This window comes from Microtus pennsylvanicus, chromosome 12 (assembly GCF_037038515.1).
Source record: "Microtus pennsylvanicus isolate mMicPen1 chromosome 12, mMicPen1.hap1, whole genome shotgun sequence".
Taxonomy (NCBI): Eukaryota; Metazoa; Chordata; class Mammalia; order Rodentia; family Cricetidae; genus Microtus; species Microtus pennsylvanicus.
In genome coordinates, this window is record NC_134590.1 from 58,725,698 (window position 1) to 58,739,553 (window position 13,856).

The 13,856-nt window shown below is 49.1% G+C and overlaps 2 protein-coding genes across 5 annotated transcripts in view; one reads left to right on the forward strand and one right to left on the reverse strand.

Moving 5' to 3' along the window:
• Positions 1 to 13,856, reverse strand: part of Tmem128 (transmembrane protein 128) — a 286,921-nt gene that overhangs the window by 131,781 nt on the left and 141,284 nt on the right. The window lies entirely within an intron of this gene.
• The window catches only part of Slc2a9 (solute carrier family 2 member 9), a 128,423-nt gene that overhangs the window by 70,029 nt on the left and 44,538 nt on the right, over positions 1 to 13,856 (forward strand). For all 4 annotated transcript variants that reach the window (XR_012907293.1, XR_012907294.1, XM_075943699.1 and 1 more), the window contains exons 7-8: positions 983 to 1,170; positions 5,601 to 5,711. Coding sequence is in view for 2 of the 4 variants with exons in the window: in XM_075943699.1 (XP_075799814.1) it covers positions 983 to 1,170; positions 5,601 to 5,711 (299 nt within the window). In the remaining 2 variants the exon portion in view is untranslated. The remainder of the gene's footprint in view (positions 1 to 982; positions 1,171 to 5,600; positions 5,712 to 13,856) is intronic.

A 13,856-nucleotide genomic window follows, 5' to 3' on the forward strand; every position in this document is an offset into this window, starting at 1 on the left:
AGTACCACTGAAGCCCTTCTGGGCTCGCTGCCTGGAAAATCTGGAGTTGGCTTGGCCACTTTACTTTTCTACTTAAAAAGAGCAATTTCTCACGCCTGAGGTGTAGGAACCATGTCATTAAGGACACTGCCTGCTGTGTCTGGAATGGACTGTCCACAGGGGCCATCACCGCTGCCACCTCCCCCCCCCCCCCCCCCCCCCGCAGCAGGAAGATCGAGGACAATGAATATTCAAGCTTCTGCACTGAAAGCACGCTGTGTGATCTGGCTGTTATGATCTCAGGGGTCTGCTTGTACAAGGGTTAAAATACAGTTCCTCCAATGGCTAGAGATTTGCAATGCTTGACTTGGAAATACATCTATCAAGAGCGTGTGGATCGTCACTCTCCTGTTTGAGACTTATCACACTCAGCACATCCGCATTCCAGAGGGTCACATGGAAAGGGCTTCAGTGACGTCATTAGGTTCAGTCCTCTTCCATCCATAGAGGCAACTTTGGGGTTGGCCAACTTGTGGCCAGGTGGCCGTTGACCTCCCTCAGTGAGGATGGGCCAGGGAAACAGAAGGTGCCCAGTGAATTTCACTGGAACAGCAGTTCTGGTGCGGGAGCTCTAAGCAAGGTTTGATATGCTTGATACTATGCAATTTTCCCCCAGCATGAGGGTCAGGACTGTAAATAAAAGATAAATGGGACGACTGTCCCAGAAGACGGGTTTGAATACTGAGCATGCTCTGATTTTCTCTGTGTGTGTGTGTGGGGGGGGGGTGATTGGTAGACCCAGGCTCTCTCTCAGCCCACTTGGTGACATCAGGAAAGTTGGCTATGTCTCTAGATCCTTATCCCCCCATTTTCAAGCACAGTTTTTGTACAGTCTCCGGGAGATCACAGGCCCCTGACAAGGGTATGTCCAGGTAGTGGGGCCCAAGGAAGGTCAGCATCCTAGAGGGCCAACACCCCAATTCCTGTCGGTTCTCCTTCACAGCCTTCCAAACGTTTCTGGGCAAAGAAGATGTCTCCCGAGAGCTGGAGGAGGTACTGGCTGAGAGCCGTGTGCAGAGGAACGTCCACCTGGTGTCCGTGCTGGAGCTGCTGAGGGCACCTTTTGTCCGCTGGCAGGTCATCACTGTCATTATCACCATGGCCAGCTACCAGCTGTGTGGACTCAATGCAGTGAGTACACTTCCCCACCCCAACACACACACACACACACACACACACACACACACACACACAGAGAGAGAGAGAGAGAGAGAGAGAGAGAGAGAGAGAGAGAGAGAGAGAGAGAGAAACTGAGGGAGGGTGGCTCTGAATGTGAGACCCGCATGTCTGACTCCAAGGCCCAGCTCTGTAAGCCTCTCCTGAGGCTTTCGTCTGTGGAACTTGCTGGTCCTCACTTCCCACCTCTGTAGAACGGGATAGGCTGGAGTGGACTTATCCACGCAGCCAGCACAGTTGTCCCTTGCACTGTCACCTGTTGTCCTACTGTGTGTCCCTGGAAATAAAGTATCATGGCTCTCAATAAAAAGACACAGGAAGACAAAGGGACAGAGGACCAAAATGATTTAAATAGAAGCAGTCTTGGTGGTGTGGCTTCATCTTGTTGGGGCCAGAGCTGAGGCCTCTCTGGAGGCTCCAGGCCTCTAATTCTCTCCAGTGTGCCAGAAGGTAAAATCCCCAAATCTAAGAAGTAAAGAAACTGAGTGTGGCTGCTTCTAGGGAACAGAGGGGGATGCCTCACCTTGAGATATCCACTTAAGGATGCAGACAGGCTTCTAGGCACACAGCACTGAGAACATTTAAAAGAGGAAGGGGGGGGAGAGGGAGGGAGGGAGAGGGAGAGAGGGAAAGAGAGGGAGGGAGAGAGCAGGGTAGCTGTGGGGAGGACCCCCAAAGAGCCCAGATGATGGAGCTCAGCCTTATACATGCCCAATGAGAGTCCGGCGCCCCTGCTATTGTGTGGGTGATCCTCAGGTGGGGAGGGAGTGGCAGCAAGGCTCCTGTCCAGCAGGAGAAACGACTGCCTAGGAAGACAGCAGCCACACATTCTGCCTGGTTTCAGCATCTCCATCTCCAGATTCTATTTTTGGAAACTCTGCTGTAAAATGAGATCACTTGGCTCCTTAGTCATTTCTGCCTTTTGCCTTGGTCTGGTTAAGTGAGAAGAACAACATGGAGTTGGGAGTACAGAGCTCAGCCTAGGCCCAGGTAGCCACGGCCCATCCTGCCATTTTCCTCCCTCAGACAGGTTCAAGGTCGGGTATATCAGACACTCCTTGTTCTAAGGGGAGAGGAAGGATGCTCTGTTTCCTAAGGCTCATACTTGGAGTCTTAAGGACATGCGGAGTTCTTACTTAACGAGGCTGTTAGATGGACATTGCTGGGCAGATCCTTCTCCTCCACCAGGACCTAATTTCCTATCTGCATATCCTGTAATGGATGAATTCTGCCAGAGTGGCTTCAAGCCCCACTGCACAGAGGTGTGCCAGAAAAATCTATCTGGTGGGCTGCAGGCATGAGGGTGACTGTTTTCCGCTCCCCAGTTCATATGCCTGACGCAGGACAAAGAGCTTCGGACTTAGTCAGAAGCCTGGATTCCCACCTCACTGTTGTGTACCTAGAGAAAGCAACCTGGGTCATCTGCTCTCCCTGGCCTGACTATGCACTCGGCTGTGGTCCTGATCGCGTGCACACATAGCGCCTTGTGGGGCCAGGAGTTGGCTGTCCTTCAGGCCTCACTGTTGGGCACAGAAACACTGCGACTTTTTTCAAAGGTTTCTAGCTAGAAGTAGTAGAAAGGAGATTTGAACATTGATTGTCTGAATCTCAAGCTCTATGTACTTAAGCCCCAAGCAGTGAGGGACCTCAGAGCCCCCTTGAGGTATTCCATGGCTGCTTCAGTATGTTAGAACCAGGGCACGAGGGAACCTGGGGCAACCTGCAAAAGAGGAGGTGGGTGCAACTGCTCACGCAGACTTTGTGAGGTGGGGGCAGCCGTGGCTCCATGGCTCCATGACTCTGAGTGTTCTAGACACTTCCTCCCTCATGTCACAAGGGCCTGAAACTGTCGAATCATATCACCTTCAGTTCACACAGAGGTCAAAGCGAAGGCAGTTACTTCTCCCTTCCTTGGAATGAGGTGTAGGGGCAGGGTGTTTCATGGATCAGGCAGAATGGGACAGGATAGCCCTGCAGACCTCACAGGCTCCAGGCTGGGGTTGGGGCGGGGGTGAAGGGCAGCTCCTGTCTAGCGATGTCTAAATGCCTTCAGCAAGATCGCTTAGCCCTCTCCATGGCCACATGACAGTGAATACAGAATGTCATGCACAGTGACTCTTACCACTGACTTTCAACCTGCTGAGGATGCCCACGGCTGTGCCACTGCACAGAGAAAGGAAACCAGAAAAGAGAGGGGTCACAAAAGCCAGAGGAGCAGGTGAGAGATTCTGAGCTGAGATGACGCAGAGCTGGAGAAAGCTTCTACAGGAAAATATATACCAAGTTTGTGTGGGGGCTGCAAGCTCTGTCTCCCCGTGAGTGGAAGGCAGAGAGCATGGTTTCCCTAAAAACCAGTGAGTTGGGGTGACAATAAATAATCCTTTTAACGAAGTCTGCAATCCAACCGTGATGGGGTCTGGGAGACCATGGCTACCCAAAGGGGAGGGAGCTTGGGTGACAAATCCAGGGACACTGGGGGTTTGGAATGATAGGTAGGTAGCCTCAATCACACAAGAACTGGCGGGCTAGTGAGGGGCTGCCTCTGTTCCCTGCAAATTTGGTAGCCAAGGTTTATATTGGTAGACTAAAGTCCCACCTCCCCCAGCCACTCAAATGGGAGGCAGATAACACAGGGAGGGCAGTGTCCCCTTGCTTCGTGTGAACGTTAAGACCCATCTCTGCCAACTGATGGCAAGGATCAGGACAGTAACTGATTTGAGCTGTGTCTCTGGGTGTTCATGAGGCCTTGTGTAGAATTACCTATCACTGCAAACCTACCCAGCTGCTGAGTACAAGCTTCTCAAACAACTGTTTGTAACAAGATAGATTAGAAACAAGGGCTTCCTCACATAGGCATCAGAGCAGCATAGCCAGTGTTCAGCCTGAGCTGTGAGCATCCATGGCTCTGCCAAGAGCTGTCGCCGTCCCGATGTTTTTGTATGTGAAGGGACCCAGTGAAGAAACTGCTGACAAGTCCATGATATGATCAAAGGTTTTTACTGTAGCAGAGAGAGAGAGAGAGAGACAGAGAGAGAACAGCCGGAGACCTCTGGAAGAGTCCAGAGCAGAGAAAAGAAGTAGACCGGATATGACCAGGGCTAGGGCAGCAGGAAACTGGACAAGAGCAGTAGAGATAACAGGATAGCAAGAGATAGAAAATGGAGCAGAGAGAAAGAATAAGAGGAAGTGAAAGAGTGACTGGTGAGGTTAGAGGAGGAGGTGAGAAGGACAGAACGCTAGCAAGGTCTTAAAGCGTGTAAGAGGAACTTGGGATACTAAGGGAGCCTAGAGGCCAGCATGGGCTTTGATATGATGTTAAGCACCTCAGGTAGCCATATGTCCCCTATACCAGGGGTGTGGGAAATGATTCCCTCTGGTAGATGAAAACCAGTTTCACAAGCTCCTGAGCAATGCTGGCTTTTATCTAACAGTCAGAGACCCTCCTAGAGTCCAGGTTGAACTCATTTCTGGATATTGGTTCAGGGGGTAGGAGTTTCCTTTGGACCTGACTGTACATGTACAGTTACACAGACCCCAGGAGCATCGTGTGTACCGTATATACTGTGGTAGATCCACCATAGCAGTTACCCAGACCTCAGGAGCATTGTGTGTACCGTATGTACTGTTGTAAATCCACCATGGCAGTTACCCAGACCTCAGGAGCATCGTGTGTACCGTATATACTGTGGTAGATCCACCATGGGCAGTTCCTAGTGGGTGAGAGTCAAATGTTTTGTGGAGTAGAAACAGTTTTTGATCCTCACAGAGCATGCTTATCCAAGGTTAGTTACTGACCGAGAGGACTACTGAGGCTCCAACCATCACGTTCGCCAGCCTTGACTACAGAAAGGAAAGTGGGCAGAATAAAGTAAAATAAACTTGAGAGCGTGTCTCTTTGATAAAGTTTCTTTAAAAGAGGAGGAAGAAATTGGGGTTGGGCAGGAGGGAGAGGCTGCCAGTGAGACGGCTCATTCTCTAAAGGTTCTTACTACCACGTCTGACCTGCATTCAATCCCTGGATTCCACGTGGTGGAAAGAGACTCCTACAACTTTTCTTCTGACATCCCTTCCCCTGACACACGCACTGGTTACATGTAAATAAATGTAAGTAGAATAAGAAGCCTCCGCCAGCCCCACCGAGATTTCTGTTGCTATCCTCCTAACTGCAAGGCAGTCTAGGAAGCAATGTCTCGGGTGGGCAGACATCACTCCCAGGAACACAGAAGTCTTTTAGTGAAGAAGAGGGGAAGCCACATGGCCACACGGCACAGCTCAGCTCTGAGTCTGGACTCCGTGGCACTGTGTAGAGAGATCCTCACACCTTATTCTAACTGAGGGAGGAGGCTGAGGTCTCTGGATGACATGTCTTTTCTTCTGTATTACAGATCTGGTTCTATACCAATAGCATCTTTGGGGAATCTGGGATCCCTCAGGACAAGATCCCATACATCACGCTGAGCACCGGTGGAACTGAGACCCTAGCTGCCATCTTCTCTGTAAGTCACTGAGGGCTCCTGAGAATGCTCCAGGGGCTAAATGACAGATTCAGGGGAACTAAGAGGGTGGGCCTTGTCACAGGACCCTGTCTGGCTTTGGGACAGGCTCAGACTCCATGAGTCTCCACCCACCTGGGATCTTACTCACTGATCTCCTTTCCTTGCATCTCCAATGAAAACAAATGAATCCTAGCCCTGGCTGTGTGATGTGGGGCAGTGTGCTCAGCTTCTCTGAGCCATCGCTGCTTCTCTCTTGAGGAAGTGCTCACATTTGTGACCTCGTGGGAGTGTGGTCTGTGCTTTACTCTGTAGGCACACAGTGCCCCTGAGAGGCTTCAGAATGAAAGCGGGATGGACTGACATCTCTGACATGGCAGAGTGTGGGTTCTGACCTCGAAGGAGATGCTCAGGTGTTCAGTCTCCCCCATTGATCTCCATGACAAGGGTGATGTCAGCACAGCAGGCTGATTCCCCATCCCACTGCCCACTTTTCGGTAGACTCAGTTTTTCTCCTTGCCTTCCCGAGCGTTCTAACAAGCTACTTCTTAACAAGGATCTGATCTGCTCTTTGTTAAAGGGGAAAACCTTTCAGTGCTCTACCACCTGTGAGCGTCACCAAAGCCATCTCTAGCTATAGGCTGCTCCAATCCCACTACTAATTCTGACCTTGATCAACAGAGGTCAGTCAGCCTGGGTTGGAGACAGCAGAAGAAGCAGAAGAGGACTTGGAGTTTGGGTTCTTTTGGGGGGATTGGGGATTGTTGCTATCAGAAACCAACACCAACTTAGGGAGGTACATTTGTAAAAACCCAGGAAAACTTAAAAGAATGAAGAGATGCCCTCTGTTTGGATGGCTTGGGAAAATGCCCGCTCATCTCTTCACTGTGTACAGCTTTCTCTGTTCCTAGGAGGCAGTGGCTCTGTCTACATCCCACTGGGTCCTGCTTTTCTAACAGCGGCTTGTGCAGACTAACGTTCCTCCTAGTATTGATTCGGCAGCTTTAATGGGGTGCATCGTGTAACCAGTATATATGAGTTTGCTTTGGTGATGAAGGCTGTATCGGTCCTCCAAAGCCTGTGTTCCATTTCCTTTCTAAGCTTCCATCTGTGGAGTGGGGATTTTGGCATCTCTACTCAGAACACGGATGGTCTGAGTTCCCATGCCAGCTCTGCTTCTCCTGAGACAGGTGACTCTCTAAGCAAATTGTATGATGTCCCTGTGGTTCACTTTCTCCATTTCTATAAGGACACATTCCTGCCTCATGGATTGGGGAGTAAACAGATGACATTAAGTGACTGGCAGGGCTGGAGGATGGTGCATGCTCAGCAGGTGCCCACCATTCTATGTGTGCAGATTAAGGCACGCCCTGTCACCTGAAGTGAGGCTATGGTACACGTCCTTGTGTCCTGGTAGAGAAGAACATAGCAGGGATTCTGTGTGAGTGCTTGCACGTGTGTGTGTGTGTGTGTGTGTGTGTGTGTGTGTGTGTGTGTGCTCTTGAGTTTAAGAGGAGAGGAGTGGCATGGCATCTGTCTCACTTCCTCTTCCTCCCAGCATTCTGTTCTGTTTACTCCACCCACCTATGTTCTAACCTATCAGGCCAAGCAGTTTCTTTATTAACCAATGACCTTCCTCCATTATTTCCCCTTTTTCTGTTTAAACAAAAAAAAAAGAAGGCTTTAGCTTTAACATAGTAAAATTACATATAACAAAACAGTTATCAAGCAAGAATTACAGTTACAATATTTACATCTATTTTATCTTTATCATAACTAAGGAAAACTATAACTATAACTAGCTATTCTTCAACTCCATCAAAGTCTCGAGTAGGATACAATATTACCCAAGAGTTTAAGCTTCAGAACTGGACAGCTCTACATCCCGTCCAGAGCATCCACTTACCAGCCGGCTATGCTTAGGGAAATTACCATACACCTCTGAACGGATCTGCACATTTATAAAATCAACTTTTAACCCTTGCCGTCTGTGGCAGGTGAAATTAATGGGTCCTAAAGATCCACAGGTCTGAAGTCATAGGCCGTGAGATGCTGTCAGAGGGAATGTCACAGGTGGAAGTGAGGACCTGAGCTGTGGCGGTCCCCTGGGCCTATCTGGACAGGCAATGGACCTTTGAAGTGATAAAAGGTCAGAGGTCAGGATGTGAGGCATAAAAGGGCACTGCTGTTGCTTGGAATGGGGGCGTAGAACCCAGGAAGCTTCTGGGAACTGGGAAAACCAGTCTTTTCCTCCTCAGGGTCTCCACTGTGGTTTGTCCTGTGAGACCTGTTCTGGACCCCTGGATATCCAAACCATAAACTGTTACCTTTGAGTTGGTTTAAGCTACATGTTAAAATAACAACAAGCTACTTTAACACTGTGAGAAAGGGTTGTCATGGAAACAGAAATCAAAATCTATGGTAGCTCCTTCTCCTCCCCCAAACTCAACATTCAGCAAGTCCTCTGCTCTTTCCAAAGTTTGTGTGACCTGATTTTCAGGGCCACTCAGACAACTTCATCCAGCCCTTCAGGGTAATTTCCTATCAATAAAAGGGCACCTGGCTTATTTTTTCCACTCCCTTTGCTGAGATTTTTGACAGTCTACTAAAATGGCTCTAAGGTATAATAACACCGAGCCGGAAAGACACACTCGTTCTTTTGATCTATGGTTAATTTGGGCAGCGGCCATCCCTCAGCAGCTTGGTGGCTGTAAAAAATTTCCATCAAGTAGAACAGCTGGCTTTTCCAGGCTGGTTCTTTGGGCTTTAGCTGTGTTGTTCAGATAAGTGAACTTCCAGGGAGTGTCATTCACGTGTGAGGCTATGGTGTAGGCAAGGGACTGGGGAGCTGGGATTGTATGAACCCAAAGCCATAGGGAGCCAGCTCGGCCTCTGGTAAGAGTCAGGGACTTTGCTTTTAAAAGTCGGGCTCAGAAGGCAGGGGTAGGGCTGCGACAGACCCTCACAATGCAGGAGTGGGGCTCGGGAAGACCCTCAGAAGGCAGGGGTGGGGCTGGGAAGATTCTCCCCTGCACCCTCACAGGGAGTAAGGCTCTGCCAGGACCTTGATCTTGCAGTTGCAGCTGAGACAGATGAGGAACAGCCCTGCTGTCTGAGCCCTTCTGTCTGTAACACACTATTATTGCTGTTCTGGAAACTATTGCAACCACTGTTGCTTGTTTGAGATTGAGACCTAGATCACAGAACAAAGTGTAGAAAAACTCAGCAGAGAAGATACCCCATCAGGTAAGACAGAACCAGCCAGATGTCTTGGCCCCGCCCCACTTCCTGAGCAGCTGCTTAGCAACCGCCTCTGAGCCGGATGGTTCTGAGAGTTAGAACTGGACAAGGTGCTTAGCTCCTGCAGATCTGACTGTTTCAGTGTCCGCCTTGCCCTGTGAGAGTTCATCCCTGCATGAAGGCAAGATTTTGGTCTTAGAAGCCACTCTGCACTCTGCCCATCCCAGACCGAGTCTTTCCAATTCTGATTCCCAGGCTTCTGATTCTTGCCTGCCTGACATGCTTGAGGAATGAATGTTGCACCTAGTGCTCCAGAAGCCACTGGGAAGTGCCATGGGGTTAATATCCCCGTTGGGCCCAAAATGCTTTTGCATTTTGGTTGAAATGTCCTAAGCCTGTTTTAGCTTATTCCTCTTAGGGACCATGCCTCGCCCCACCCCATCCACCCCACCCCCCAGGAATGAAATGATTGCAGAGCTGATGCCTTGTCCCTCACACTAATGCTGTAGACACATGAATGGGTCTCACACACATTTGTCATTTAAACAGAAATCTCCAAGCAAACGTCCATCTGCCTGGACTTCCCTGTGGGAGCTCAGCCCGCACTGTCTCGTTCCCTGTTCCCAGACTTCCAGAGTCAGGGCTGTGTAGAGCAGGCAGTCGGGCGTGGCTGGGTGGGGATAAAGATGTACAAAGAGTCAGGATCAAATGGGCGTTTGACAAATATGGGAAGAATTCTTTCTCTGGGAAGATGTAAACAATATCTACCCCATCCTTGTAAGGCCCCAACAACGAACAACTACACCAAAATTCATCCCGGGGAACCAGTGAGTTTGGGGGCTTGCTTGTAGATCAGGGGTGAGAGGTCACTGTCAGGGGTGGGGAGTTAGAAGGACCAAATTGTGGAACAGGCTACTAGAGTATTGGCCCTCACCCGCACCATGTACTCATCCACCAGGGACTCTTATCACAATATGTACCAAAAAATCACATTGAAATGCAGTATGCATCTAAAAATCAAAGAAAAGTAATTTAGTACACCAGGAAGGGCATAGAGCAGAAATTTTTACAAAACAGGTTTCTTAGATTAGATGCACAATTAATAATTTGGATTTCATGAGAATGTACAACTGTGGCTATTGAAAAGATGTTGCTGAGCAAATGAAAAGGTGACCCACAGACTGGAATACTGTGTAAACATCTGACAGGAAGCTCGTTCCTGAATATGTAAAGAACCCTGAGAATTCAAGAAAAACTGCACTCGGAAAGTATTTGAACAGATCTTTAGCAAGGAAGATTCTCAAAGACCAAAAAGCACAAGAAAAAGTTCTCAGTATGATCAGGGAAGTTACAGTGAACTTTAAGATCCTGTCATTCTAAGACAGAGTAAATTGGGAGCAAGGGGACTTTGGGAGAGGGTTGAAGGGAAGGGGAGAGGCAGGGAGGTGAGAAGAGAAAAAGGTAGGGCTCAATAAAAATCAATCAATCAATAAATAAAAAGATCCTGTCATTCACCCCAAGGACAGACAAAATTTAAATCCTGACAATTCCAAGTGTTGCCAAGGAAATGGAGCAATGGGAACTGTCACACCACTGGTAGAAGTTTAAAGTCATTGCCCCTTCAGAGAATATTTTTCACAATTATCCACCCACTCACCATTCCACTCGCAAGTATTTACCCAAGAGAAATAAAACCCATGTCTACATAGAGACTCATATACTGGTGTTCATAACAGCTTTGTGTATGAGAGACTAAATCCAGAAGCAACCATGTCCATCAACAGGTGTGTGGTCTATCCACCCAGTGGGCTGTTGGTCAACCGTGAAAAAGAATGATTCATGCGTATCACAAACAAGACAGGTCTCAAAAAATTTACAAAGATCTGTGTGAAATTCTAAAACTGGTGACTCTAAACCCGGTGCTAGAAGGTGGATCAGGGGCTGCCTGTGGCTGAGAGAAGGGACATGAGGAGACCTTGTTGGCGGTGGGCATTTTCTATATTGCAGCTGTGGTAATAGGTAATAGATAATGTAAATTTCTCGAGATTATATTAGGCTGCAGAATTAAATAAGGACATTTCATTGAACAAAACTGTAACCCAACAAAGTTGATTTTTAAAATCCTAAGCAGAAACATGTTGCCACTGCTGTCTGCTCAAAGGTCCCAGCACACTGTGGGAGAGACAGTGATTGCAGAGGGGACCTTACAGCTCAGGGTCCCCAGAGGGTCTTCTTGGAGCACCAGAAATCTGGTAGTTGGTTCTTAGCTGCCATCAGTAACCCTGAAGAGCAGCTGCTCATCTTGAGTTAGCGTCTTCCCTGGCAGCTTTAGTCTGGAGCAGGAATATCCAGCCACTCTGATTCCCTAAGACAGGCTGAGCTTCTGCTGGGCTTGGATGGGGTGACCTGGCCAGGCAGAACTGGGAGTGGGAGGTCTGTTTCCTCACTCCATCTCTCTGAAAGCTCCTCAGGGCCTTCCTAGACCTTCTGAGCTCTGTCATTTCCTGTGCAAGGAGCAGGTTCCAGCTTCATTCTGACTCGACTTCCTGCTTCTGCAATGACCTGGGAGAAAGCATATCTCCTCCCCCCAAAAAGGCCCTGAATATTGATGTCATACGGTAAATATCACTCCTCAGCTCGCTTGCATTGGAGGGCACGCTTTCAAATGTGGACCCTGTGGTTGGCTCACTTGAAGAAGCTTTCCTCACACTCTAGCCCGGGGCCCTGCATTTCATAATGTTGGAAAACATGAATATCAATAAACAGCATACATCCATCTCTGTGTGGAATGTAACATTGTCACATCCGAGGGCAACACATCTTAATCCTGGGTTCACAGCATAAGGAGGTTCAGCCCACTGAGACTCAGTGTGACATGCTAACCTCAGCACAGCTGTTACACTTGTCAGAATCAGTACAACAATGTAATATGCGGATCCCACTGTGACCTGGTCCCCTGTGCGACTCCAAAGCTTGTCTCTGGCAACCTCTGTACTGATTTCAGTGTCACCAGGGACTCTAGCTCAGCTCCTCTGAGATACTGAGAAGACAAAGTCCCCTTTCCTCCAGCCTTCAGCTTCTGTTCGCCTGGAATCTCTCAGGACCAGTCACAGGGGTGGCTTCCGTACGTTAGAATTTAGTGACATTTCAAATGGTTATAGAAATTTGCTAGGCTGGGTGCTGGAAATGACCCATGATAGGACACAGGAAATGCCAGGGAGCTGGGGAAATAGATCACTTGGTGAAGAGATTCCTGTGCAAGTCCGAAGATCCAACTTCATTCCCCAGAACCCAGATAAAAAGGAGCTAGGTTCAAGCTTAGAATCCCAGTGCTGGGAGGCCGGGGCATAGTTCTCTGGAGATTCACAGGCAGCCAACCTAAAATAACCAGTGAGGCCCCATCAGAGCAGCGAGCCTGTCTCACATAAAAAAAAATGTGGGCAACACCTGAGGAACGGCCCAGGGTGGCTTGCTGGCCTCAACAGGCAAGCCTGCACACACACACACACACACACACACACACACGCACACACACACGCACGCACGCATGCACATGCACACACACGGACTTGGGGCTCAGCAGGCAGAATTGCTGTTTATACAGTAACTCTATTTTCTAGTCTTACCTTTATTGATTTTATTTAAAATTATATGCTGAGGATTTCCAAACCTATCCAAAACTAACAGAAAATATTTTAATTCCAAGATATTTACTACCCAGATGCTCTGGCATTTACTTTACAGCTTAGGTCATGGTATGGTGGTCTTACAGACGGAGTCCTGGTGAGGAGGAAGCATACAAGTTTCAGAAGCGCATTGAAGTGGAGGCACACACATCCATGTCTGTGTCCTTTCGGCTAGCTCGCCCTGTGGCCTGGGGGGGGGGGGTTGCATCTGGGACTGTTCTGGGCCTTTGACCCTGGTAGTTCTGACTTGCTCTTGTCTCTAGGACCCAGTTTCCTATTCCCGATGCTCAGGACTGTGACCCTCTTAATGCCTCCTCTTTGGTGGGGTCAGGCTTTTGAAGGCCTAGGAACTCTCCCTTTCCCCTTCCTCTCCCCTCCCTCTGTCTCCCTCCCTTTTCCTTTCCCTCTCCTTTATTTATTTATTTTCCCTCTCCTTCTTATGGCCTCTCTCCACCCTCTTTCCCCACAAGGTTCTGCTCTTTCTTCTTCCATGACCGTCCCTGGCCCGCACACCCCTCCACATCTCCCACAAAGTGAGTTCACTACCCCTCTCCTCTCTCTCTTCACTGCCCTCCCATGCACACTGCATATCTGCCTTGCTCACTCCATCAGCAGAAAGGGCCCCATGGCAGCCAGGGGTGCTTCTGGATTCTGGAGAAACAGTGATGTGAGGGTTTCTGGGGAGGACAGGGAGGAAGGAGAGCTCCGTGCTCTGTGTGTTCAGCGATCGGACATGAAGATGGGGCAGTGCGCTGTGGCAAACTGGGGGCTCTGCCTGTTTCCACTTTGGGAAACTTAACACCTTCAGAACCAGAAAAGATTCTGCAGGCATCCTTGCTTCAGCCCTTATCAGCTGTGTGCCTTGGACAAGTCCCAAAGTCTCTTGACTCGTTTTTTTGTTTTGTTTCGTTTTACCTGTGTAAGTAGCCAAAAAGGCTCATTTCATGGGAGTATTTGTGGGGGTTAAATGATTAGTACTTGAAATGTGCTCCGTGAAGCGCCTAGAACAGGGGGGGCTCAGAATGACCCCCGCTTCTGTCTCCTAGACTAATTCCATGGCTGCACAAAAAGAAGTCCTGAAAGGGCTCCGTGTTCAAGGCCACGGGGCCACTTAGAGACAGGAATGGGAGCAGCCAACGGTCACACTGCAGTCTCTGCTGTGCTGGGTAGGCCCTGCTGCTCCTGAGTTGAGTTCAGATCCAGCATGCCTTTCCTCTCACCT